The 27,168-nt window shown below is 37.1% G+C and overlaps 2 protein-coding genes across 4 annotated transcripts in view; one reads left to right on the top strand and one right to left on the bottom strand.

Annotated features, from left to right (window-relative positions):
* BLNK (B cell linker) overlaps nt 1–27,168 on the bottom strand; it is a 175,327-nt gene that overhangs the window by 93,869 nt on the left and 54,290 nt on the right. The window contains exon 1 of one of the 3 annotated variants that reach the window (XM_074233254.1): nt 14,194–14,449. The exons of the other annotated variants lie outside the window; for them this stretch is intronic. Within the exon in view, the coding sequence (XP_074089355.1) occupies nt 14,194–14,240 (47 nt within the window). The 5' untranslated portion in view covers nt 14,241–14,449. Of the gene's footprint in view, nt 1–14,193; nt 14,450–27,168 lie in introns of those variants that run through there. 3 annotated transcript variants of the gene reach the window in all.
* Nucleotides 25,659–27,168, top strand: part of DNTT (DNA nucleotidylexotransferase) — a 114,371-nt gene continuing 112,861 nt past the window's right edge. Inside the window, exon 1 of the mRNA XM_074233257.1 lies at nt 25,659–25,962. The gene's annotated coding sequence lies outside the window, so the exon portion shown is untranslated. The remainder of the gene's footprint in view (nt 25,963–27,168) is intronic.

The raw sequence follows: 27,168 nt of genomic DNA, 5'->3' as shown, positions 1-27,168 counted from the left end.
TTAGTTGCCATGGTTTAGAGCTATATGAATGTGTCCAGAACTGGACTATTGTAGAAACAAGGCAACAAAAGCAGCCATATCTCTGCTCCTTCTGAGCTATCTGTCAGGCTGAAATCAATGAGAAATTAATTTCTATGAATATGTCAAGAAGCTTCATATGCTGCTCCTTGCCTCCGACCATGTAAAATTTAGCCCAGAACTGTTGGAGAAAAATAAAATGAATTTCTAATGGTAGAATTACAGGAACTGTTACAATCCTGAGGCAAAAATAGTTTGGAGCCAGTGGTTGTCTAATCTGTCTACTCATAAGACCAGCTACTGAGCTAGTCTTATAATTATCATTGTCTCTGATTACACAAACTATTGTGGGTATGGTTTCTGAAAAATACAGAGAGTAGTATGGTATCAAATGCACTGTGAGTCAGCACTAAAAAACACCAATATGAACTGGGATGCTCAATGAGTCTTGGAATACAGTACTCTATTAGGACTCAAGGTTGGTCAACTGGCTAGATTGCTTTTTTGAAAAAATGTGTTTGTGTGTGTGTGTGTGTGTGTGTGTGTGTGTGTGTGTGTGTTTGTGTGTGTGTGTGTGTGTGTGTGTGTGTGTGTCTGTATGTGTCTCTATGTGTGTGAGGGGTTCATCTAGAGAAAGAGAACAGCATTGAATAATATTTGAACTCACCAATTAAAATGCTTTATGGATCAGGATGAGAAAGAGAAGGGAGATTCCCTGTATATTTCTACCCTCCCTCCATGTTCTTCTTTGCTCCTGTGGCTACTCAGAATGAGTAATTCTCCCCACAGAACTGTGGTCACAGTGGCCTACATAGTCTGTGAATGAAAAGGGTAAGCAATATGACATTTCAAAGGCATATACATCACAGGTAGCTTCAGGGTCCTCTGGTTTAAGGAAAGAATGGAGAGGTGAGAATAGAACCAGGGGTTTCTTCTCCTGGTGCAAGGTAGGATTGTTCTGCACCACTTCTTTCTTTTTCACACACAAAAGAGAGAATCGGAAGATGAACTAGTTCTAGCGCTTCAGTAAACTCAGCAATAGTTTAAACCATTGCGCCATTGACCCCTCCGACCATCTGAGGAAACCTATGAACTCTTTTTCTGAATCACATTTTTAAATATATCAAAGTAAAGCAAGGATCTAATTATGTTGAAATAAAGATGTAGTTTTTTCCCCCATCCAAGTTTACAGATTCTGAAATCTATCCATGGTCTTTTGGGGGTCCTTGGACCCCAAGTTAAGAAACCTTAATCTAAGCTGCTTTGTCCTTTCAATTTCTGATTACTAAGCAACAGATTTGGAATAAATAATTTAAAAAATTGATTTGTACCCCTAATCCAAACCAGCAATACAAAAAGGAATGCCACTGTTCTTAAAAAGATATGGATAAAACAGTATGTAAACCCTTCCTATTTAAATGGGGTGGGGGGAAATGAAAGCACATGTCCTGCTATGGAAGGTAATGTAACACTGATATATGGGAAGGGTAGTACATTAAGCAGAATTAATGAAAAACACATTTCCCACTTTTTTGTTCTTTAATTTCCCCAACCATCATGTAACACAACAAAACCAATTATAGCTTTCTAATATGAGACATTTCTACCCTCAACTAGAATTTTATCATTGACTGATGTGATTTTTGTATTAGAGAATCTTGAAGAATTCGTTGGGGGGAACCACATCCCCATATTAATCTACTTTTCATTGTAACAATGAAATTTATTTATCAAGTGCCTTGAAATTTCATCAAAGGGGCTAAAACTTAAAGGGATGAGAGAGAGAAAATTGTCAATGCATATCCACCAAGTTAATTATCATTCTGAAAAGCTTCACTGAAGGAAAAACAGCTGAAATGTCCATAAATTTTTAGGAACCAAATTAAAAGAATAGAACCAGGGCAAAACCTATCAGTTAATATATCTATACTCAAAAACCCAAAACTTAGGCAACCATAAATAATTGTAATAAATAACATTTATATAGAGCATTGTTTTTTAAGGTGCTTAACATAAATGATTTATTTGATCATTGGAATAACCCTCTATAATAGGAGTTATTTTTATCTCCATTTTGTAGATGAGGAAACTGAGGCTTTGAGAGGTTAAGTGACTTGTCCATGGTCACACAGTTTACAGTTATCTGAGAAACAAGAAAGGTTATAAGAAGAATGAGAAGTTACAATGCAAAGAGGCAAATTTAATCTCATAGGCAATGCCAAGATTTGGTGGGATGAAACCTATGATTGGAATATGATCCTGGATTCAAATACATAATTCAAAAGAGTCAGAATAGGTATACTCATGAGGAAATCAAGGAATCAAAAGTTGGAAGAATTGGTGAGAACATTTAGGTTGAAGATAAGTGGAGGGAGAAAAAGAAATGACTTTGCTGTCCATGTTCACTACAAATTGCTGAGACAGAAAGAAGAAATAGATGAGGAACCTGTCATGGAGTTGTGATGGAAGATTTCAACTATCTAAACATGTGATGGAATTTTCTGCCAAAAGCAGAGCAGTTAATACTTTTAAATTTGCCTTAACAATTTCATTCTTCAAAAGGTGGAGAAATAAACAATGGGAAATTCTATACTGTATCTGTTTCTCATTCATGAAGAAGCTAGTTTCTAGGGTTGAAAAAAGGAGAATCCTTGAAGGTAGTGACTTCTATCTTCCTAGAATTTGGATAGAAAGGGAACAGTAAATCTATGTAACAGGACCCCTAAATATTGTTGAAATAAGATTTCAAAGTAGATGGACAGGTAAATCCCTTGGAATAACATGTTTCAGGGGAGGTCAATCTCAAGATTGAAATTTGAAGGCAGAAAGGGAAACAATTCCACTGGGTAGGAAAAATCTAATAGGGAGTTCACTAACCAAAAGATTTGTAAAAAAGAAATGTAAAGAGGATGGAAGCAAGGACAAGTAATAAAAAGATGAATGTAAAGATAGTGCTGAACCTCCTGAACTGAGGCTGGTTTGGTCAGTCATAAAGTTTGTTATTTGTTTCTTCTGTTTTTAGCTATATAGAAAGCCCAAATGTGAGAAATGAAAAAAAAAGGACCTGCTGCTTGAGATGAAATTAACTGACAAGAGTAAGAAAACAGAGCTGCTAAATACTCATTTTGTCACTATTTTCTTTGCCAAAAAGAATCTGTATAGTGGAAATGTTAAGAGCAAAAATGGTTTGCAAGGATTTTAATATCCAAGATGAAGGAATTTAGAATGATAGTAAGATCAATATAATCAATATAAATCAATATTTGGAGGAAATAGCAATTGCACATAAAGATTTGCAATTTTATATACAATTATCTTTTTTCATTGTACTGTGTTATGGAAATATTTGTTTTGTTCTGTGAATTGAAAATAAAATAAAAATTTAAATATATTAAAAAAGAAACATAAACATAAGAAATATCAATAAAAACTTATTTTAAAAAATAAAAGAAAATCAATATAAGTAACCAACAAACCATGATTCTGAGGCATGGTTGTAGACCTGCCATGAGTTTTTAACATATTTCATTTACAAGTAGAAATCCATCCCAAAACAAGAGCTCCAAAATAAAACACACAAGAGATTTGTGACCAGTGTCTCTTATAATGACTTTATGGTTGTCTCTCTAGTTTCCTGACTCATTCTACTTTGACTTCTACTAATAATATACTTCCTCTTCCTCCCTGATTTCTGATGATGTTCTCAGTTTGGGGACTGTCCTCTTGCTCTCCCTGTTGGATCCAGTCTTTTTGAGTCAGGCTTGGTTACAACTTTAGTGGCCCCCTCCTTGTCTTGACTCTAATGGCCAGGAGCCCTCACACCACCTCGTAGTGCCCCAGCTTTGGTTTTCCTAGGTTTTGGGTCCTGCCTTCATTTCATCTTCGATCAAGTTATTCTCCTCAGGTCTAATGATTTGGAGTATTTCCAGTACCATTTTCAGGTCCAGTGTAGATGCTACATACATATGGTGGAAAGGAAGGCAAAGGACTTTTTTTTTTTTTTGCTATTGCTAAGAGAGAAAAGAAGTAGAAATACACATATGCAAACACACACAAGAGTCTGTTGCCTGGAAGTAGTACTCTATTCTCTCCTTTTCTACATTTACTTCAAGTTGTGTGATGTCCAACTTGTCTTTTCTCATTTAAGGCTACCTGTTATGATATTAATCTAAAACAGCTTAAAAACAAACCAAACCAAAACTTTTGTGGTAGGTGCACAAGCAATATAATTTGTCCTTGCTGAATTCCTAGGGATGGATGACTACTGCTTGAAAAGGGTTAGGACCCTCTAAAATCAAAATGGCAATAGAACTTCTGGAGAACAGATTGACAGAAGGTTAGCAAGCTACTGGTGAAGCTACTATACAATCAGTTTCCTCCAAACTTAGGAAGAAAGAGGCTCGGGGAGGAGGAGGAGAGAGGGAGTTTAGATCATGGGGAAGAAAGTTGCTATTGCATAAATGGACCTAGGGAATCCCTTTGTATACCACTGGCTATTTCTTTCACTTCTTACTTCTCTCCCATAGGACCTATTGCCAATGAGTTTACAGAAGGCACTAGAAAAAGCAAATTCTCCATTGGTAATCTAGTAAACAGGGTCCCTGGGTCTTCCATTCTAGCAACAACTTTTTTGTGAGTCATCTACTTTGGGCCACTTTGACTTTAGTTCTGAGCCCAGCAACTGAGGGACTTCTCCTATTTAACAGCCTGGGGATTCTCTTCCTCATCTGTGTTAACTATGCTGTTCCCATGGCACAATCTAGTGCAGGATAGCTTCTTTCAAGAGAGGTCCTCTCAGTCTATGTTAGTGGGGAAGAAGAGAGGGGAACCAAGGCATTGGCTGGAGCTTTAAGATTATTATGGTCATAAGGCTATGATGAAAGCTTGCAGGAGACTCCACAAATGGAGCATAGATCTGATCACAAGAGCTACTGCCACTGAGAGGAATTCACACTTGGGGAAGTGAGCAGTTCTATTTTTCATAATCTTGATATGACATTTTCTGAAAAAGTATTATGAGGTGAATGGAAAATAAAAACTTGCGAAATGTTAAAATTGTTTAGATCAATGGTCCATATTAACCACTATGACAATGGTATTGAGAGAAGTTTTGCAAAAGTTTGTTAGTTGTTATATTTATCTCTGAGTATGCCTCCCTTTCCTTAGGGCCAGAAGTAAATAGAAAGCCTTGTACTTTTGCAAAAAACCCATGGGTTTCTACATATTACTTACTGCTCTAGCTTCCATGAGAAAGACAGTTCAAAAGATGAAAGTAATACAGGGATTTCTGTATATGAATACACTAAAAACAAATCAGAGTTCCAGGTTAAAGAGTATGGAAATCTGTAGCCTCAGGGTATGGAAGAATATGATGATAGATATGGCATGAGAAGTGTCACGTAATTAAATTTAGATTTGCTTCCTCAATATTGATTGGATTATAGAAAGAAGAGAACCCCTGAAGTTTGGAAATGTCAACCTGAAGGCAAAAGAGGACAATACTATTACAAAAGACATTCATGGAACTTGTAAGCCCTAAGAGTTGGCGCAGGGAAAACTATTAAGATCTTCATAAACGTATGTCTGATTTACTATTAATATTATTTTTCTTGAATTATGAAATAAATTATGGTCTGTTAATCTGGAGAAACACAAGCAGGTTAGACTGAAAGAAAGCTTTAGAACCAGGAAGATTTGGATTAAAATTCTGCTTCTCTCACATGCTAGTAATGTGACTCTGGACAAGTCACTTAATTTTACCAAGACTCAGAAAATTCTCTAAAGATTATAATCTACAGAGAAGGACCAAGGACCAAGACTTTGGCAGAAAGAGTTTCTCATTGGGAGTTCCTACACCAGTACAATCATGAATCTGGTTTTTTTTTTTAAGCTGAATGTTAATTCAATGAACTACCATCAAGACTGGTGAGTATGAGGAATATAAAAAAATCTGTAAAGACTTTTATGAAAGAAGACAAAGGAAAACAGTATAACTAATATAATTCATAAATATAAATTATGTAAACCTATTATATCATATAATATATTTATAAATATAATTAAAAATAATGATTTTATAATGGAAGTACAACTAATAATATAGCCCATTATTATGGAAATATTCTATATAAAATTTATTTATGAATATTATGTAAATAAAATTACAAATCATGATTATAATAATGAAAGCATAACTAATAATATGATTCATTGCTCTGTAGACTACAGTCTAGACTTTCCCTGCCATGCCTCAGAAATCTCTTCAACCTGGAAACTAACTCACTCCAACCCTGTAATTCAGACACTGGCAATACCCACCCATCCCAATGATGTTTTCCCCTAATTGGATACCTCCTCACAGAACCTCCTCTTAAGAAGAGCATCCAAGTCATCTATATTGCCATTCCTCTCCAGAGGAGAGTGCCTCACTTTCTCTCCTCTGCTTCCTTAGTGAGATTCCCCATCCCACCAACTCTTTTGGTTTCCTTTTTTTGTTGTTCTCTATTAGATTGTAAGCTTCTAAAGGGCAAGGCCATTTTTTCTTTCTGCTTTTATTTGTATTTCCAGCATTTACACAATGACTGATACACATTAAGTACTAAAAAAGAATAAACCTGTTTGTTGGCTATTACAGACCATAAAAATGGAGAGCACAGGGGTGGCTAGGTGGTGCAGTGGATAGAGCACCAGCCCTGGAGTCAGAAGTACCTAAGTTCAAATCCGGTCTCAGACACTTAATAATTACCTAGCTGTGTGCCTTTGGGTGGGCCACTTAACCCCATTGCCTTGCAAAAGCTAAAAAGAAAAAAAAAGGAGGGCACATAAATTATATTCATAGAAAAGGAAAAGGGAATGAGAATGAACAAAGAATTCTTATGAAAATATTTTGAGGAAGTAAATGAAAAAATCATACTTTCTTTTGTAATCAGTACAAAAATCCAGTTACCCAGCAAGTTTAATGGACTGTCCTGATGCTCAAAATCCAGTTTTTAAACAAAAGTTTTAATAATAAAAATTACTTTACAAGAAGATTACTTCCCCTTAAGGAGTCTGGAGAGCATCCTGTAATGATTCCTCTTCTTCAAGCAGTAAGTAACAGTGATTCCTGGCTTAAACACTTTCTCTCTAAAACTTGTGTTTGCCCAAGAGGAGGTTCCTCTGCCATTTTCTGGTCCAGACCCTGGCTGGTGAGAGCTTCCTGAAATTTGTCCTTTGTTGACACAATCACTCCAGTTACCTGAGAAGACTTAAGCCTGGAGTTCAAGGCCATTCATTTTTGCCCAAGTGGAAGAAGCTTAGACCAAACTGTTGGCTCTGGAGCAATTCCGTGAGTTATATTTCTTCAGTGAGATCTGACCTTATAGACCCCTAACCTGTTTCTGGTCTATAGTAGTTCCTAACTAGAATCCTACACAGTATTTCAATTTTCTTTTCTTTTAAAATCAGACTTTGGAGTAGGCGCTTGTCAAATTCTTTTTTTGAAAATATAAACATTCTTTTCTATGAATTTTTCTTTATCTCTATATATTTCCTTCAAATAACTCTCAATAATTATATCAGATTTCCTTTAGTTTTCATGAGGCGATAAGATCAAGATAAATCCAGTTGTCTTGAATGCCCAACCCACTTGAGTTTTTAACTAAACATAGCTACAATAATGCCTATTTCATCATTCCACACAAAAGTGGCATTATAAAACACACTGAATACTAGTTATATATTTTTTTGAAATATTGAATCAACCTGGAAGGGCCATACCTGCCTATTGGCTCATCAATCATGCCTTCTGTGTGCCTGTGTATTGACTTTTGTAGTATATACAAATATCTTTGTTTTGTATCCATGGATAAAAATGTCCTTGAGGGGTGAAACAGTCGGTGTGACTCTCCCTCTGCACCTGTCACCATGTGTCCTTGGAGGTGGTGGCATGGCCCCAAATTTTTTCCATGAGGATATTTTCCTCATTGCACAAAAGCTATCCAGAAAAGCCCTAAAAGTCTCTTCAATTCAAAGTCCTCTCATACACACTGGAGCCTTCTGGGAATCCCAGTTCCTCTCCCCATGTGCCTCCTATCTTTTTAACTCTGCTAAATATACCCATGGGATAGTATCCAACGCAAGTGAGATTCACTACTGCTCACCAAGATGTAGATCTTAGGCTCCTAGAAAGCTAGGAAAGCACTTTGCTAATGGTCTTGAATTTTATCACCACCATGTGCTCACAGGGTAGTTTTTTTTTTTTAATGAAACTAACTGGTATACGTAAGATTTATATAAACAAAGAGAAAACATGCCATGACTCAGTACTTCACATTTCTTGGCAAAAAAAAAAAGCTCGTTATTTATTAACCAATAGTAAAGTGTAGAGAAACTACAGTGTAGAGAAACTCCCTTGTAGAGAAACTATACGACATGATATTTAAAGCTATTGACTTCATTTTCATTTACTGTAGTCACTTTATTATAACTGAAATTCTTATAGTACTTTGAAAATTTCAAATTTTTTCCCCTCATTTTACTTTACTTTATGCTAGTACTTGAGAAACTATTTTTTTTTCTCATATCAATGAAGATGAGGCTCAGAGAGACTAGAATCATCCCCTCTGCTCAAAGGTCTCTTTTCATTGTTTGAAAAGGGTTTGGGAATAAAACAATGCTTTCAAACTTTCTCTCTCAGCACTGTCTTTCCGTACTAATTCTCTCAAAAAAAAACCCCCTTTGGGGAGGGAAGTAAGATTAGGGGGGGAAATTGTAAAAACTCAAAATAAATAAAAAGTGAACATGGGGAAAAAAACCCTTTGACTGAATTACTTTAGAGATATACTTGCTGCTAAATTAAAAGCTAGCAAAGCTCATTTCAGGGATATCTGCACCCCTTGCTTTGCACTGACCAGTTCAATAGGGTGTGTGACAGGACACTGGACTTAGACTTGGAAAAGCTAGTTTCAAAATGTACCTCTGCTCCTGTCTTTTGTTTCCTCATCTGTGAAATGAAGGATTTAGACTAACCAATCTCTTAAATTCCTTTGGGTTCTAGATCAAAGGACTCACTGTATTTTTCTTCCACCCCCAGCAGAACTCTCCTTTCTCTCTTCACAGCCTAAATTCCTGTCTAGAGATATGTTTTAAATGGACACATTCCTTGAAGGATCACACCTAACCTCTTTTTACACATTCACCATCTGGCATCATCTAATAAATAACAGACTCATGCAGTTAAGCATATTTAATAAAATGGCTACAATGTTGAGTTTCTTCAATTGTCTCAACTTGTTTAAATGCTTAACCAAGTTGTCTTCTGGGTTTTCTCTAGGATAGTGATATATATCACTAACCTTTTTCTCTCTCTCCTCTCATATCTCAAGGTCAACCTCTGAAAGAAATCCCAACTATGCTTTCCTTAATTCATCTAACTTCTATCCTAGTGATCTGGGAAGAATGTCAAGTTCCCAATGGGAGCTTGACTCTGCACACATTTTGATCTCCTAGTTCTGGGCATTTTTACTTACTGTTATCTATGCTAGAGTTCTTGCCATATTCATTTCCACCTCCTGGCTTCCCTTCAAGTTTCAACCAAAACCCACTATCTACACAGAAAGCCTTTACTGATCCTTTTTTAATTTTGGCATGGTTCCTTCTGTTAATCATTTCCATTTTATCCTGTGTATGACATATTTGTACATAGTTCTTTGCATGTTGTCTATTCCATTAGATTGTAGTCTGCTTGAGACATGAGACTATCTTCTGCCTTTCTGTGTATCCTTAGAGATTAATCCAATGACTGGCAGATAAGTAATATTGGCAGACTGTGGCAGGAGAGAAGAAAGCTGTGATTATGTCTTCACTATAGTGGGGGGAGAAGAGAGATATTCATTCAATTTTTCTTTGTGATCCTGGAAAATTCTCTTCATTGCTTTCTCATTTGCAAATTAGGGATACTCAAACCCACTTACCTAAAAGGGCAGATGTCAGAATAAAGTGAGATCATATATAAAAATCATACTGGAAACCTCAAAACACCACCCAAATATTAGCTATTACTACTGGCATTCTCTCACTCTACTTCCTTAATGAGACCAGGAAAGTCATGATGATGCAGTGGGAGAAAAATAAGCTTAATTTTTATCTAGGTTGGTTTTTCCCTTTGAGTCTGATCTTGGAATGATGATGAATGCCATGCCTATTACCCCCACATTTTAATGCCCCTCCATTTTCCAAAAGAGATAATTTCATTCCATGATCAGATTTACTAAGTTATAAAGGAAATGACTCCTATCTCGTGAATTTGGTCTAACTATAAAATTAGATGCCAAAATCATTGTATAATTTACCCTGAATCACTGATGTACTGGATCTTATGTAGATTGGGCAAGCCATTTATTGACTCCATGCTTTAATTTTCTCATTTATAAAATGAAAATGCCACCAGTTTCCCCTTTCTCATTCACTATGACACTGAGAACTAACTGCTCTGAAAGGCCTCCAAAAGTAGGACTATCATTTAATTGAATTCAACATTTTATCTGTACCATTTCTTGGCTTGGCAAGTTATGTGGAAACGAATAGATAATGTAAACATTATGAAATTTTAAATGGATAGAGCTACCTAGGAAGGCAGGCTCCATGTATTCATTTCAATTGAACATCTAAATCTCACAAAGTTCTCATTTCAGCAAAAATTTTAAAAAACAATTTCAAATGGTGTCAGAACATGTAAATCACATTAAGCAGCATGTTTATTCAATCACAAGTGGCCATATTGCTATCCTATAAGATGTATATCTGTTTAATAGAAGGCATGTTATTAGGTTGTTTTTTTCCTCCCAGTTTTGTGTTTTTGGTTAGTACCATTTATAGCCTAACCATGAAGGGCCACAATGTCTAAAGTGGTCTCCTAAGTGAAAAATTTAATTCGAATCCAGTTTACAACTTAAACACAGTAGGACTGCCATTTACTCCTCTATAATCCATAAAAATATAACTTCCCTTCTTCACTCTGTAATCAGGCTAGACCATGCACTTGAAGGGGAGGGAGGGGTTCAAAATAATAGAGATTTAATGTCTTTCATCTTAGACTCTTACTTGAATTTACAGGGGAAATGCACTAATGGCTATTTAATACCTATTTGTGAAGTTGCACAATGAAATCCTTATTCAATTTAGATAAATCATTAAAGATGGTTCCTTTTATACTTTAGTTTATCTAATCTTACTGTGAAATATCTCTCAAATTAATGGTTTTCTTTTCATTCCTTTTGCTACTACTTTACTCTAGGGCATAAAACTTCATGACTAGATAACTGTAATCAGTCACCCAAATTGATAGGTTCTATCAGTTTATCCCTAAGGCTATAGCCCACTTGCAGCCAAATTAATCTCTCTACTGTTCAACAACCTTCAAGGACACCTTTTGTATACAGTAATTGTGATCCAACTTAGAATATGAGAATTCCTTTTTAATATCAAAACATTACAATGAGTCCACAGGATATTACTGTTAGCACCCACTGATCAGGAATTACACAATGATATAATATTAGTGCTTAGTACACATAGATGGAGGTCTGATAATTAATAGCTTCCCAGTGTTGTACAGTCCATACAGGCTAGGAACCATTGGCCTAAAGGGTAAAGTCCAAATTCTCCATTGTCTTTTAACACTCTGTAATTTATTCCTACCTACCCTAGTCAATCTTGTCTTCTGTTTCCCAACTTGAACCCTCTGGAAAGGTCAGAAAGTGTTATTGTCCTGCAAGCACTTCACATCCATGCATCTGCTTGGATATTTCTACTTCCCCACATTCTCTCTCCTTCCTCTTTTCCATCTAAATCCTACTTGTCCCTTAATATTCAATTCAAAAGCTATTTTTCTAAGGTCTTAAACTTTTTCAGTTCATTCCACATTGATGTCTTCTTTCTCTGAAATCTAACAGGCTTCATCATCTCTAACTCTCACATTTACATTTAATCATCTTCATAAGATTTAATCAATTCCTAAATGATCTGTCCCCTTTAGTGAAATATTAAATTCCTTGAGAAAACAGGGGCTAGAGAGCCCTACTTTTATATATCTCCTTCCCTTCTCTTCTCTCTCCCTTATTCTAGCATCCTATCAGCTTATAATGGGTTTTCAGTAATTACTGTTGAACTGAATTACTGTCATTAACTGAATCAGTATTTAAGGTCCTCCATAGTCCTAAGAACTTCAGAGTGGTGCTAGTTTTATTGAATTGCCCCCATCATTGGTAGTGATTATTTCTGTTGTATACATCAGAATTCCTAAGGGGGGGGTATTCCTAATATGTAATTTCATCTTAAAATCTCTTGTGGAATTTGATAGAACATATTCCTCCTTAAAATGTCCTTTTTCCAAACTGAAAGCAATAATTAGTGAATTGCATTGATGTTGGGATATCCTTATACAAAAACCTTTAAAACCAAAGCTTGGAATTGTCTTTTCTATTGTTTAGAAAAATTTTCTACCTTTGAAGAGACCCCTTTGAATCTCATCTATTTGATAACAACGTTTAGATCTTTTAAAAAATCAAACAATATAATAAGATTTTAGATCCTTGATTTTACTTAGACTAGTGTGATGAAGCAAAATCTTATCCATGAGTTTGCAGAGTCTGTAATTAAAAGATGCCAACTCATCTATGATTTAAAACCGAGTTGCATGTAACACATGGAGGATAAGTAACTTGCAAGGTTGGAAGTATTATAATTAGAATTTGATTCCAGATTTTCATGATGCCAGGCCCATTGAGACACAAAGTCTCTATCATTCTAACACATGTCAAATGTATCCAAAGATGAACTCATTCACTATAGACCTCAATCTAGCCACAGAATTAGAATCATCATTATAAAAAGAACAGAATCAATGAGCAAGCCTCTTTGAGAATTTTCTGGGATCAAAGAGTGTGAAAATGAACTCTCAGAAAGCATCTAGGTCTCCATAGCTTTCACTTTGTGAAAGTGTCCATGGATCAAAGGCCAGTTAGCAGATGCACTTGGACAAGGATGAAAAGAAAGCAATATCAAAAGAGAAAATAGTAACATGGTAGGTAGAATTTCAAAAATAGAAAGGAAATTACATAGATAAAAATTTTAAAAGACAGGAAGAAAAGAATAGATAAGTAGAATGAAAAAGCAAGGAAACAAATCTTTTAAAAGATAGATAGGAAGAAAATAACATAAGTAGAATGAAAAAAGATAAAAAGAAAACAACATAGAAAAAGGTAAGAAAAAACTGGTAGAAAGAAAATGAAAAGAAAGAAAGAGGAAACAACAGATAAATATTTTTAAAGGTAGGAAGAAAATAATAGAAAAATAAAATTAAAAAGGAAGGAAAAACAATACAAGTTAGAAAAAAGAAAGATAAGTAAGAAAGGAAAAGCTGGTAGAATGAAAGAGAAAAGGAAGAAAGGGAAATAACAGATACATTTTTAAAAGAGAAGTAGTTGAAAATAAACAGATAAGTAGAATAAAAAAGAGGAAGAAAAAATACAGTTTGACTACAAAGAAAACAGAAAAAGGTAAGAAAGAAAAAACTGATAGAATGAAAGAGAAAAGGAAGAAAGGGATATAACAAAGCTAAATTTTTTAAAGAGCTAGGAAGAAAATAGAGCTAGAATAAAAAGAAAACAACAGAAGAAGATAGGTGAGAAAGAAAAAGCTGGTAATTTGAAAGAGAAAAAGGAAGAAAGGGAATCAACACAGATAAATTTTTTAGAAGAGAGGTAAGAAGAAAATAAGAGGAAGAAAACAATATAGCTAGAATAAAAAGAAAATTATAAAGGTAGGTAGCAAAGAAAAACTGGTAGGATGAAAGAGAAAAGGAAGAAAGGGTAACAACATGGATACCTTTCTTTTAAAAGAGAGGTAAGAAGAAAATAACAGATAAGTAGAATTAAAAAAGAGGAAGAAAACAATATACCTGGAATAAAAAGAAAACAGGAAAAGGTGAGAAAGAGAAAACTGACAAGATGAAAGAAAAAAAGGAAGAAAGAAAAGAGAGAGAGAAAAAGAGAAAAGGAAAAATGACCCAAAACAAGGATAAGGAAAAAGGGCGAAAAACAAATAGAAAACGTTTCTCCCACTATGGGAGTTGACAGGGTCTTCGGATGCCAGTTAGTATCAAAGGCGCAGGAGGCTCGGAGGAGTTAGGCTTACCTCAACTTCTGCCCAGCTGGCACGGCTATCTTGTTCAGCCTCTCCATTTCCCTTTTGCTTTTAGCAATCACCAGATGGACCCAAACCCTCCACGGGCAATATCAGTGGCTCTGGACCCTGGTGGGAAGCATCCCAGAGAGGGTCGGGTTCGGAGGGCAGGGGAGATGGGCTGCGGAGAGGCGCCCGGAGCTCGCCGCTCCGCCTTTCCAGAAGCCCAACTCGCCGGGGCGCCCGGGCCAGTTTCAGGTTTCTGCAGCGTCGGGTGACCTCATCGGCCTGGCCCACTCGCTGGCGTTGTGTAAACTTGAACTCTGAAACTGATTGGGCACGGCAGTCTCCCTCCCGCGGCTCTGCCCCCTCCCCTGGCTCCCGCCCGCCGCCCGCCTCCCTGCCCGCCTCTCCCGTCCACACCGACACTTGTCCGGGGAGCCGAGGTGGCTCCGCGCTGCCCGGCCCTTCTGGGCACCCACCTGACGAGGCAGGACTGAGGGGAGACTGCCGAGGACGCGGCCGGAGGGGGCACGCCAGCCGGGGGCCACCCCGAAGCCAACGCGCTCACTTTACAGGGAGGAGACTGAGGGTCAGAAAAATCAAATGACTTTTTAAAAAGTCCATCAATTGAAAAGCCAACCCCGCTCTGCCAAGCAGATGGTCCCTTGTCCCCCCGCAACGTTAATAACATTTTCTAAAAAAAAAAAAAAAAAGATAGCGGTGATAAAAGTTAACTTAAGAGTTAAAGCGAGAGGGAAAAGAGTTTATTGAGCAAACAAACGCCTGGAGACAGTTCGGAACTGCACCGTGCTCCCCCTCTTGGAGATAATTTGGGGGGTTTCCTCCCGGCTCGCAGGCGAGGAGAGAGCTAGAGTGCTGGGATTACGTTTGCCCTTCCAATCTAGATAGAAGTGGGTTGGACTCCCACTGCTAGCTGAGCCTTTCAAAGGCAACATTGCATGGTCTTCCCCCAAGCAAAGGGCTTTTTCTCTGGGGATATCTGGGTGTTTACCAGAACTGAATGGATGACACCTTTCCAATCTACCTGACCCCTAAGCACTAGGGTCAAGACGATAAATAGGCAGGGCTCACTTCTGCCGGCATCGGATTTTAGTTTCTACCACCTGGGCCAACTCTCCCACTCAGGGCTGGGCTGAAAAGAGAGAGGGCGAGACTGAGGTGATGCTTCCTTTCTTCTCTGGAAACAAATAGGGAGCCTTATATAGCACAATCTGGATGGGATTGAGCCCGTCCTTCCCCACTCCCCACAACCGGGGCCGAAGGTGGAAGGGGGTGGTAACTTGGGGATAAGGAATTGAGAATTCATCTTCCTCCTGAAGGAGTGAAGAAGTCATTTGAATCCCTACCGCCAACTTTATTTTTCCAGCGATAGGAGAATGGTTGGATTCAAAAAAAAAAAATCATGATTCCTTTTCCATCTGGGGGAACTTCTCTTTCAGACACAGGATCATAGATTAAGAGTTAGAAGGAACATTGCTGCCCCTCGGGTCCGGCCCCCTCATGTTACAGATGAGAAATTTCTTTTACTAATCTCTTTCCCCCCCCACATCTACTTTGCATGCATTCAGCTAAGAACATCCTACACTTTACTGTTAAGAGAAATCTTCCTCCTCTAGTGATGAAGGTGATTTAAAAAAAACCCACAACATTCATTTTCTTCCCTTAAGAATTAAAGTGTGGGGAGGGGAGGAAGTACCAAGAGGAGAGTAAGTGGAAAGCTTCTCTCTCTCTCAGAGAGTTTCCAATTCTTTTCAAGGGAACCTGGAAGCTTTGGTAGCTTTGCTTAGTCACATCCAAACTCCACCTCATTTCTTGTTCAACCAGAAGTTCAGGAGTACACTGATTTTTCTGAGGGGTGGATCCCCTTCTTCCTACCTAGGTGACCAGCAATAGAGAGGACTGACAGCTCCAAGTTGCTAAATTCACTATCTCTGAACATTGCCTAGCCTCCTGCCCCCTTTTACTCCAATTAAAATAAGAGATTATTTTATATGGTTTTGAGGGAATACTAAGACCTGAAACTGCTTGAAATTTGTCAAGATGCTCTTTCAATAAGGGCAGCTAGGTGGTGCAGTGGATAGAGCACCAGTCCTGGAGTTAGGAGGAACCGAGTTCAAATCCAGTCTCAGACACTTAATAATTACTTAACTGTGTGACCTTGGGCAAGTCACTTAACCCCATTGCCTTGCAAGAACCAAAAGAAAAAAATTGCTCGTTCAATGAAAAAGCAAAAGCATACAAATGTTAAAAAAAGTAGATGACATCACTTGCACTTATGTCATAATGAATAACCCTTGGGTGATATAAATACAATTGATTTCATTGTCTAGAATCACCTATTTTTTCAAAAGTCAGGTAAGATTCAGAAGGCAAGTAAGACAGTTTTTTTTTGGTTTTTGCAAGGCAATGGGGTTAAGTGACTTGCCCAAGGTCACACAGTTAAGTAATTATCAAGTGTTTGAGGTTGAATTTGAACTCGGTTTCTCCTATCTCCAAGGCTGGTGCTCTATCCACTTTGCCACTTAGCATCCCCAAGATATTTTCAATATAAAGGACTTATGAATCTCTCCATATTTGTACAAAAAAGCTTTTGTATCAGTATACTGGACAATTCTACTGTGATGGGGCTTTTTAACTTGATGTAAATAGAAAGCTGTTTTGTTTTTTTTTATCAGTTTAAGGCATAGTTTTTGTTAATAACATATTTTTATGTTGATGATTCTTTTCATAGAGACAGGTAGTTTTGGAAAGATAAAGGGAACTAGAAACACCAAGAGTTCATACTGTAAGTTGCATTCTTTGTCACAGGCAATTTTGGTGTTGCCATTGCTGCAATGCAAAAGCAATGTTTTCTGACATGAAAATTAGCCATCCTAACATCAAAGAAAGAAAAAAGAAAAGAAAAGCAGATGATAAGTTCCTCTAGGGCAGGGACTTTTTGCCACTAACTTGCTCTTATGCAATTCACCAACTATTCGAAACTTCTGTTTCCCCATCTATGAAATGAAAGGACAGGGTAGGATGTATCTCCAGCACCTGGAATAGAGTATTTGCTGGACACCGAGAAAGTACATAAATACTTATTGAATTAAACTGTTGACAAAAGACATTATTAACTATGCCTACCATTCTTGGTTGTTGGATAGCACATAATTTCCCCAAATAGTTTCTCCTCTCTTTGTTTTTGATTCTTTGTTATATGAGATGTGATTCTCTGGTGGGGCAGGAGAGTGGGAAAATTGGGAAATAAATAAATAAATAAATAAAAACTAAAAATATCAATACCCATTATTTTTAAAGTAGTGAGATTAGAAAGATTTTGCTAGTCAGAGTCCCACTGCTAGGTCTATCCTAGATTTAAAGAGGCAGAAAGTTGAATTTTAACTGAATCACTTTGAGAAAGAATCAACCAGTCTCTTTAAACCAACTCCCCTGTTGAGCACCTGTAGAACAGCCTTTATTTCCCCAGAGAATGAAACCTGATGCTGAAGGTCACACTTCTGCTTTTTATTTTTTGCCTTCATTTGTCTTTCTTATTTTTACTGTTATATGTCCTGCTTGATGAAAATGAAAGTCTGAGTTTTCAGATCTCTAGCTAAGCATGGAATGAACTAAGTTAGAACATGAACGGGCATCAAATCACAGTAGACTGCCATCCAATGTTGCCATCTTTGATGACCAATAAGCAAATTATGAAAATGAAAATTGAAGATACCAGAACATACACTTAGCAATCACAAGGAAGTTAATATAATGTATAGAGGTAATAAGCTCATATTTCTATCTAAACATATAATTCAATTTTATATCCATTGAGCATCCTGGGGCTATGCAAAGCACTGTGCTAGATCTCTCCAGAAGTTAAGAAGTTAACGCATTGTCCCTGCCCTCAGGGAACTTTACATCTAAGAAATGAACTTTGAGGCTATGTCTTCAGGACCTTCATAGACTATGAGTAGGAAATGTATAACAGAATCAATTGGATCATTGGAATTAAACTATAATTTCTAGCCTCCAAGATAAGTTGGTCAAAATCTGTGGTAATGTAAAAATGAGCTTTGATTGACCAGATAGATTAATAATCATTTATTTTTATTCTTTAAAGTTTTTACTTATATTATTTTTAATTTATGGAATAAAATAAGCATTCCCTAGTATAATAAAAAGATGATTGTACATGAAGCTATAAACCTATTATGTACAACTTGCTATCCCTTTTAAGTATAATGATAAAGTTACCATGTAAATTCTTTTTGCATATGTATATATAAACACATATATATTTATTTAGTGTTTTCTACTAAATATTTTAAATATTTATTTTACAAATAGTAAAATATCATTTATATGAATATAAATGCAAGAACATAAATTAACTTATAGTTAGTATTCTGATTAGAATATATATAAGTATATAGAGTATATAAGTATTATCAGCTTTTATCTAGCAGAGGAAACTGAAGGTCAGAGATGAAGGGTCATGTTCAAGGTTACATAGCTATTGAGTAGAATAAAAAAAGACTAGAACCAAGTTTGGGGCTCTTTCCATAGTGCTTTCTATACTCTTGTTTGGTTCCTTGAAACTAGTAAGAGATTCAGTAAGAGCTGACTTGAGATGCCAGGTTGCATCTTCATGTGCTTCCAGACCCTGCCAGTCTGGCTGGTGAGCTACTCCTCACATCCAAATAACCCAGGCCTGAAGGAAAAGGGTTCAGACCAGACTCGCCATCCGAGTTCTGCCCACTAACTTGCTATTACACAATTCACCAGCCACTTTGGAGCCATCTGTGAATTGAGGGGCAGGGTTAGATGAGCTCTAAGTCCCTTGACAGTTCTAGCATCCTGTGGCTCTGTGTTTGGTGACTGTTCCATCTGTGTAGACAGTTTCATGGCCAAACTAGAGCACACATTTTCAGAAGTGGGGTCATTGTCTTCTTGGAGGTAGGGCAAAGCTTCTAGAAGACAATTTCTCTAACTCTCTTTTCTCTTCTACTCTCCTTAGGTCAAAATATTCAGTCTTGCTTCAACACTGCCCTTGGAAACTCGATCATAGAACCTGGGTCCAGTTATTTTTGGCTGAAGTAGAAAGAGAGGGGGTCATCTGGAGTTCCTATTTGGAAGTCCAGCAGAAGCATGACCTCATCCTGCCACTTAGGAGTTGCACAGCTCCTTAGGTCAGCTTTAAGGAAAATGAGGAAGTAGGCACTATATGGCTCCAGGGTTCTCCCTGCCCTTTGCCTTACTCCACCCATCCTATCTTCATGCTCAAGCATTATGACAATCTTTTGAATGGAACAACTCATATAAAGAAAAAGATTTTTAGTTGCACTTTCAGGTTGTCATCCTTTTTTATCTATTGGGGGCATTTGTGTAAGACCCAAATTACATTCTCTCCTCCTTCCCTCCTTCTCCCTACATCTTCTCTCCCTTTTCTTCCTCTGTCCCTTTATATCATTTTCTAGTCCTCTTTCCTCACTGGCTCCCCTTCTCCCTCTCTTCACCGTTCTCTTGAGGTTTCTTTAAAATAGCTTTCTAAGGCTTTTTAAATATAGCATCCCAGATAGTAGCTCTTGGTGCTGGCTCCTGAAAAAAGACATAGGACTGATCAAAGGTCTCCCTAGAAGAAGAGAAGCAGGCAGCAGAAGAAATGGGAAAGTTCAGTAAACTAGTGAAGAACTGCTAACAGGGAAAGAGGAAGGGAGAAGGGAAGGAGAAGAAAATGGAGTAGATAGCAAGCATTTTCACTTTCCTGTTTTAAAAGGCACAATTAAAAAGATAAAAGATGATCCACTGTAATTTCAGTAAAGGGAAAAGAGAAGAGGAATGACTTTTAAATGACCAAATGAGAGAATATATATGAAGCATGCTTTCTAGGTAAAGGACTCAGTACTGAGTTTGTGTCTTCAGGAGCATATCTAAAAAAAAAAAAAAAGGAAAGTAGTTCCCTACTTTATCAATTCTAGCAACTTAATTTTTTAAAATTTATTTTTATTAAAGATATTATTTGAGTTTTACAATTCCCCCCCCCCCCCAATCTTGCTCCCCACCCCCCAGAAAGGACTCTGTCAGTCTTTACTTTGTTTCCATGTTGAACCTTGATCCAAATTGGGTGTAGCAATTTAATTTTAAAGTGGTTTCTTACTTTATTGAGTCTAGCAATTTAAAATTCTGAGACTTAAGTGAAAATTAAGGCCTTAAGTGAATTGAGGACTTAATTCACTACATCAGTCCCATTGACCAAGAATATTAAAGTAACTCCTTGTTGGGATAGAAATCTTTCAATGATATGACAAGGGTCTATAACAGAATTTTTTAACTTCTTTAGTAGTCTGATAAAGTCTATGGACCCAGTCTCAGAATAATGGTTTAAATAATTGAAAGAAATGTTAAAATTCAGTTGCCAGTTACTGAAAATAATGATGTAATTTTGCCTCTATCCATGTTTATGGACCCTTGGCAAAAGAACTTTCTTTAATCCAATTTCACAAACATTTATTAAAGTCTAAGAATCACATTACCCTGTGCTGGCTGCTGGATGTACAAGGTAAGAACTGAATTTGATGATGGCAAATTTCTGTTGCTCTGAAAAGTCTGATTTTGTTCATGGAATTTCAAAGGACCCTAGAACTAGAGTTGGAAGGCCCTCAGATTCAGAAGCCATTTCATCCAATCCCCTCATGCTACCGATGAGAAAATGAAAGTTAAGTAAGTTAAATGATTCCCCCAAAGATGGAGAAATAGGAGGGATATGAAGTGAGATTCAAACTTAGGTCCTTTCTCCAGAATAAGAATAAATTTTAGAGTTAGAAGGGAAGTAGTATCAGATTACTTCTCTCATTGTACCGAGGAAACTGAAGTCTGATGAGGTAACTTGGCCAAAGTGCTTCAATCTCCTTTCTGGTATGGACCAGGCTTCAGCAGAATTGATGAGACCTCCTCCTACTATAGCAAAATTGCTCTATCCAGCCTGTAGATCTATCTATCTATCTATCTATCTATCTATCTATCTATCTATCTATCTATCTATCTATCAATTGACTGATTAATCAATAAGTTATCTGTGCCTATATCTTATATGGACGTTTTTGTTTATTATTCTTGTCAAAAGTTGTGATTTTATATTTATTAGTATCATATGTATACTGAAGTTAATAATAACAATAGTAATAATAATAATAATAATAATAACAACTTAGTTTCTAGAGTTTCACAGGCAGGTTTTGGACCTGGTAAAACAGTGAAAACAAAAGTAACAGAAATCACCTGTCAATCACAACAGGTTTTGTCCTGAATTGTGCTTGTCTATTTTAAGTGTATCAGTACAATCTGCTCTGTACTTGTAACCCCCAAATTATACAATCAACATTATTTCCACAGGACTCCTACATGGATGGTCACAAATGATTTAATTGCTGTATTGTCCTCCATGGTGGGTTACTCCTGGGAAGATAACTCAAGCCCCAAATCTGATTGTTCTATGATCCACTTGCCCACTTATGATTTGTATAAAATATATGACTCCATAACAGCAAGGTGGAGCTCCAAGGAATGGAGTCAACCCATCATTTGCAAATTAATTAATTAATTAATATTCCATTATCTGATTGACTGGCATTCTATCTCTGGCCTGCTCTGTCACAACCAGGTCAAAGATGGCTCAGTAAAAACTCTGACTACATTAGACTGGGAGCTCCTTGAGGATAAGAAGAGTATTTTTTGTATCCTCAGCACTTGGACCAGTGCTTAGCACAAAATTAAATGTTTAACAAATGATTGAAAGACTCTACAGAAAGAGAGAAGAAATTTCAATTTCCCAGAGCCTTGGTAGGATAAAGTTCATGTGTCCACAGCAATATCAATCCTTTATCATTTTTTCCCCTCCTTCCCAATGCTATTTTTTAAAAGTTCCACATTCATCCATTCAGAATCCAAGACCTCCAAGTGCTAAGCATCTTGAAAGAAAGAACAAGAAAATGTCTATCAAATATCCATGTCAGGCAGTTAATAAGCATTTATTATACATTAGACTCTAAGCTAAGGTCTGGGGATACAAAGAAAGACAAGACATTCCCTGCTCTCAAGTTGTTTGCAATTTAATAAGAGGGAGAAAGGAAGGGGTTGGGAAAAACATGCAAGCAATTCTGTACAAAGAGAATACAAAATAAGAAATACACACACACATACATACACATGTTGGACTCAGTCACTAGAGGGGAGATACTACCATTAAAGAGGATGAGGAAAGGCTGTAGAAGATGAAGTTTTTACCCTAGGACTTGAAAGAAGCTAGGAAAAACATGAAGTAAAAAAAAGGGGGGGGGAAGAGATAAAGACAGAGAGACAGAGACAGGGATACAATGGCAAAAGTGAGACAATCCCATCTCTCAAGGATCTTATAGTCTAATGAGGAGATAACATGAACACACACACACACACACACACACACACACACAACACACAATGTATAGGAAACAAATGGAAGTTAGTTTGAGAGTTTACTAGCAGCTAGTAGGGGAGGAGAGCAGATGAGGAAGGCTCTAAGTAGAAGGATGCCCTGAGTGCTAAAGAAGCTTAGGACTTCTAAGAGGAGACAATGCATTGGAAGGATAGAGGAAAATCAGGCCAAAGGCCTGTAGGTGGGTCTTGTGTAGCTGAAGGTCTAGTTGTGCAATATGGCTCAATCACATAGCCTGAGGAGAGAGGGACTGTATAAAAAAGATAGAAAGGTAGAAAGAAATTGGGGTATGAAGAGTTTTAAATGTCTATATTTAATCTCAACAGAGTTCCCTGAAAATGGGGCAGATGTTAGGAGGTAGTGAGTTCCCAGTCATTGAATGAGTCTAAGCATACACTAGTTGGCTGCTTGTTGAGAATCCTACAGAAGAGATTCCTGCTCTCTCATGAGTTTGACTAAATGGCAAGATTATTAGACAGAGTTCTTTCTCACTCTAAAATGCTATAATTCTTTTCTTTTGAAGATTTTATTTATTTTGAATTTTACAATTTTCCCCTAATCTTATTTCCCTCCCCCCCCACCCCCTATAAAAGGCAATTTGTCAGTCTTTACGTTGTTTCCATGGTATACATTGATCCAATTTGAATGTGATGAAAGAGAAATCATATCCTTGAGAAAGAAACATAAAGTATAAGAGAGAGCAAGATCAGACAATAAGATATCAGGGTTTTTTTTTTTTCTAAATTCAAGGTAATAGTCCTTGGCCTTTGTTCAAACTCCACAGTTGTTTCTCTGGATACAGATGGTATTCTCCATTGCAGAAAGCCCCAAATTTTCCCTGATTGTGGCACTGATGAATGAGTCCATCAAGGTTGGTTATTGTCCCCATGTTGCTGTTAGGGTGAACAGTGTTTTTCTGGTTCTGCTTATCTCACTCAATGCTGTAATTCTTAAAACAAAATTGTATTCATATATTTTGTTTTTTTTTCTCCCCCAGTCAGAAAAGTATTGCTTTCTTAGTTAACTGGGTTTTTACACATGCCCAGGTCACCCAAGATGGAAGCACTCATGGAGGAGATAGCAAGACCTGCCACTGGGAGAAGACAGCATACGTAAAAAAATAATCCTATCATAAAAATGGAAGCAGCCTCTTTCCATTGATTTTGTAATTGGAACAGGAGACATCTTTTAAACCACCAGTCTCCCTCTCTTTTGAGCAGTATCTAGGAGGTAAAAGTCCTGTTTACTCAAAAAATGGACACCATACAGAGTAGGGTATGGGGGAAGGCCTATCTTTCCCTCTTTTCCTTTTATTCTCTGTAGCCCTGAGAATTTGGTTTTGGGGGGGGGGGTTGTTTTGTTTTATTTGTCCTTAGGCATGCGTGCCAGGAACTTCTTACCTGTTCAGCAAAGAAGCCTAAGAAGCCCTGGAGTCATGAGGACCTAAGTTCAAATCCAGCCTCAGACACCTATTATCTAGTTGTGTGACCTTGGGCAAGTCACTTAACCCCAGTGCTTTGTAAAAAACAAAAACAATAGAAGCCCTAAGAGGCCAGGGTTCCTAGACTTGAGGGGATTGACTTTGGAACCTGACATGACTGTGCTATATAGGAACTGAATTAAGATATGAATCTAATCTCCCTCCAGAGACTGAGGTGGTATGAGAGAAGGTATTAATGTTCCCAGGTACTGAAATAAATATTCTTTTATAATATTACTTTGATTGTTAAGTGCTTAAATGGGACTGGGATGAAGGATGCCCCTAAAATTTAGGGAACATTCTTGGTATAGTCTTGAGACAAGGGCAGAGACTAGGCATCTCAAAACCTCCTTCCTTGTGGGAAAGTGAAATGTAACATATTCCATCTTCAAGCACTAGAGACCAGGGACTGGGGCCAGGGTAGTTACTTTTACAATTAGAACTTATACATTTAGAACAAATAATTAGCAAAGAAGAAAAAAAGTTCAGACAAACTAATATATCCTTTAAAGGTATTTTTTCCTAAGTCAATTTTTTAGTTTTCACAATTCTCCTGCCATTTTCTCTCATTTCTTTTCTCAGTTTTTCTTCTTCCTGTCTTCTTTAGTTTAAAAATTTTTTTAAATCTCTTCCAAGAGGTCCTTTTAGATTTGAGACCCTCTTTAAGGCATTTTGTCACTGCTTTCCTCTCCTGAGATGATGTTTTTATTGTCCCTCTCTGAATAGTAGCATTCTATGGTTAGTGCTATTTTTTGATTTTTTTTGCTCATTTTGATAGTTCTGCTCCTGAGGCTTAGGGGTATGTAGTTCCAAGCTTTTTGTGCTGGGCCCAGGGGTTTGGGTCTGGTTTTTTGCTTTAGCATCTCAGATAGCCTAACCCAGTTCTGCCTGCTGCACCAGTGTTCCCAGGTTTGAACTTTGACTTCCAAGTTGGAGTTGGGACTCTCCCTGCTGGCCTGCTGCGCTTCTGGCCTACTGAGCCAGGACCTGAGCTGTGCTATGCCTAGAACCTCCCACTGCCTTCCAGCTCTTCCATCTAGGCTGCGTTATATTGCTTTTATGTGAGACAGACCTTTTCCGAAGTTCCTCCAAGATATCTTAAGTTGAAACAAAATTGTATTCATATACATTTGTAGGTTCTGCCCCTTTAGGATCTGTTTAGAGGATTCATTTAAAAACTAGCACTGGGAGCTAGGATGCCCCCATCTTAGCTCTGCCCAGAAGTCCAAACTAATCAATATATCAACAAGTGCAATATTCCTGATGTTCACATTGAAGGAAGGAAAGGACATTCTCATACTTGTTCTTTGAAGCTGAGCTTGGTTATTATCATTAAACAGCATTTCATACTAACATTTGATGCTGTAGTTCTTTCCACTTTCATTTTTGGAGTCATTATGTATAATTTTCCTGAATCTACTCACTTTGCTTTGCATTTATTCATATATCCTCCAATACTGGTCAGTATTTTTCATATTCATAATTATTTTAATGGGGCAGCATCATCTCATCTCTGTGATTCTTTAAAAGTGAACAGATCCTCTGCTACCCCCAAAGTTACCAGGCAATCGATTTTATAATCCATTGTCCTTGACTGTGGTACTTCTACCGAGCATATGTATTCAGAAAGAAGCTTTGCAAGGTGTCTGACAAAACCTGAGTCAAAGTCCTCCAGGGATCTTTGAGAATCTACCATGGTGGTGTCTACTTCCCCTTTCTGAAGAAGACAAGGAAACTGGCTACTTCTCATAAAAACGGCCTAATCTAGGGCAGTGAAAAGAGGAATCAGAGGATTGGAGCCAGGATTCCAGCTCTGCTACTTGTAAGTGACCTCTATGACCTTGGAAAAAGCATTTCATCCTATGGTTTTGTTTTCTGTAAAATGTGTAAATCGATGTAAATCCTTCTAGCTCTAAAGCTATAATATGATGTTTACCAATCTCTACATATTTGTAACAGGAGCTCTATTTCTCTTTCTTTCTCAACATCCATCTTTGTAAAGTTTTCTTCTCACCTTTCTTTTCCCCTGCCCTCTGTTAATAAGTAATATGATATACGTTAACATGCATAATCAAGTTACTGGTCTCTTTCTTTCTTAATCAGGAAGCGGAGGTGGGAGAAAAGAAGGCAGATTTTTACTGATTGAAAAAAAATTTAATTTAAAAGTCATTATGTAACTCTCTCTATATATAGTCTCCTAAATTAGAATGTAAGATTGTCTTCATTTTCCATCTAGTCATACTCCTTTGGATTTCCTAAGACCTCCTATAAGATCTGATCATTTTGGGGACTCCATACTTCATCAGTAAAGAATGACATAGAATGATCCACTGCCTCTAAGTGGATGGCGGAGGGATGAGCTTCTTCCAAAAGTTTCATTTAAGGAAGATGCCTTATCTTTTCCAGCTATGCATTTTTCATCCAACTGCATTCCTTTAGATTTTTATATCATGTCCCCACAATAGGTATTTGTTTCCCCAGCACTTTAACACAGGTTTCTGCAATGCCCATGTTCAAGAAAAATATGTCTCACTTTGCATTTTTAGTCCTTCACCTCTCTGTCAGAAGATGGGAAATATATTTTAACACGAGTTTCCAGATTCTTAGTTGTATTTTCTTTACCATTATTGTCATTGTAAAAAAAAAATCCACCTGGTTCTACTTGCTTCATTCTGTAGCAGTTCATGCAAGTTTTCCCCAACTTTCTCTGGAACCTTGCCTTATATTATTTCTTAAAATATAATAGTATTCCATCATATTTATATCTCATGACTTATTCAGTCATTTTACAGAATGAAGGGCATCCTATATTTACATTTTTTTTTGCTACCGAAAAGGATTTGCTATAAATACTTTTGCTTAGCCTTAGAGTTTGTTTTGCTTAAACTTATCCCTTTCTTAACTTACCTGCTCTTTTATTCTCCTCTTTCCTTACTGCTTTCCTTTTTTGGAAAAAAATGTATTTTTGTACCCACTTCTGTATGTGTATGTGTATATTCTTCCCTCCTTTAACCAGTTCATATAAGAG

The sequence above is a fragment of the Macrotis lagotis genome, chromosome 4 (assembly GCF_037893015.1).
Source record: "Macrotis lagotis isolate mMagLag1 chromosome 4, bilby.v1.9.chrom.fasta, whole genome shotgun sequence".
Lineage (NCBI taxonomy): Eukaryota > Metazoa > Chordata > Mammalia > Peramelemorphia > Peramelidae > Macrotis > Macrotis lagotis.
This window is presented reverse-complemented; position numbering and strand designations above follow the sequence as displayed.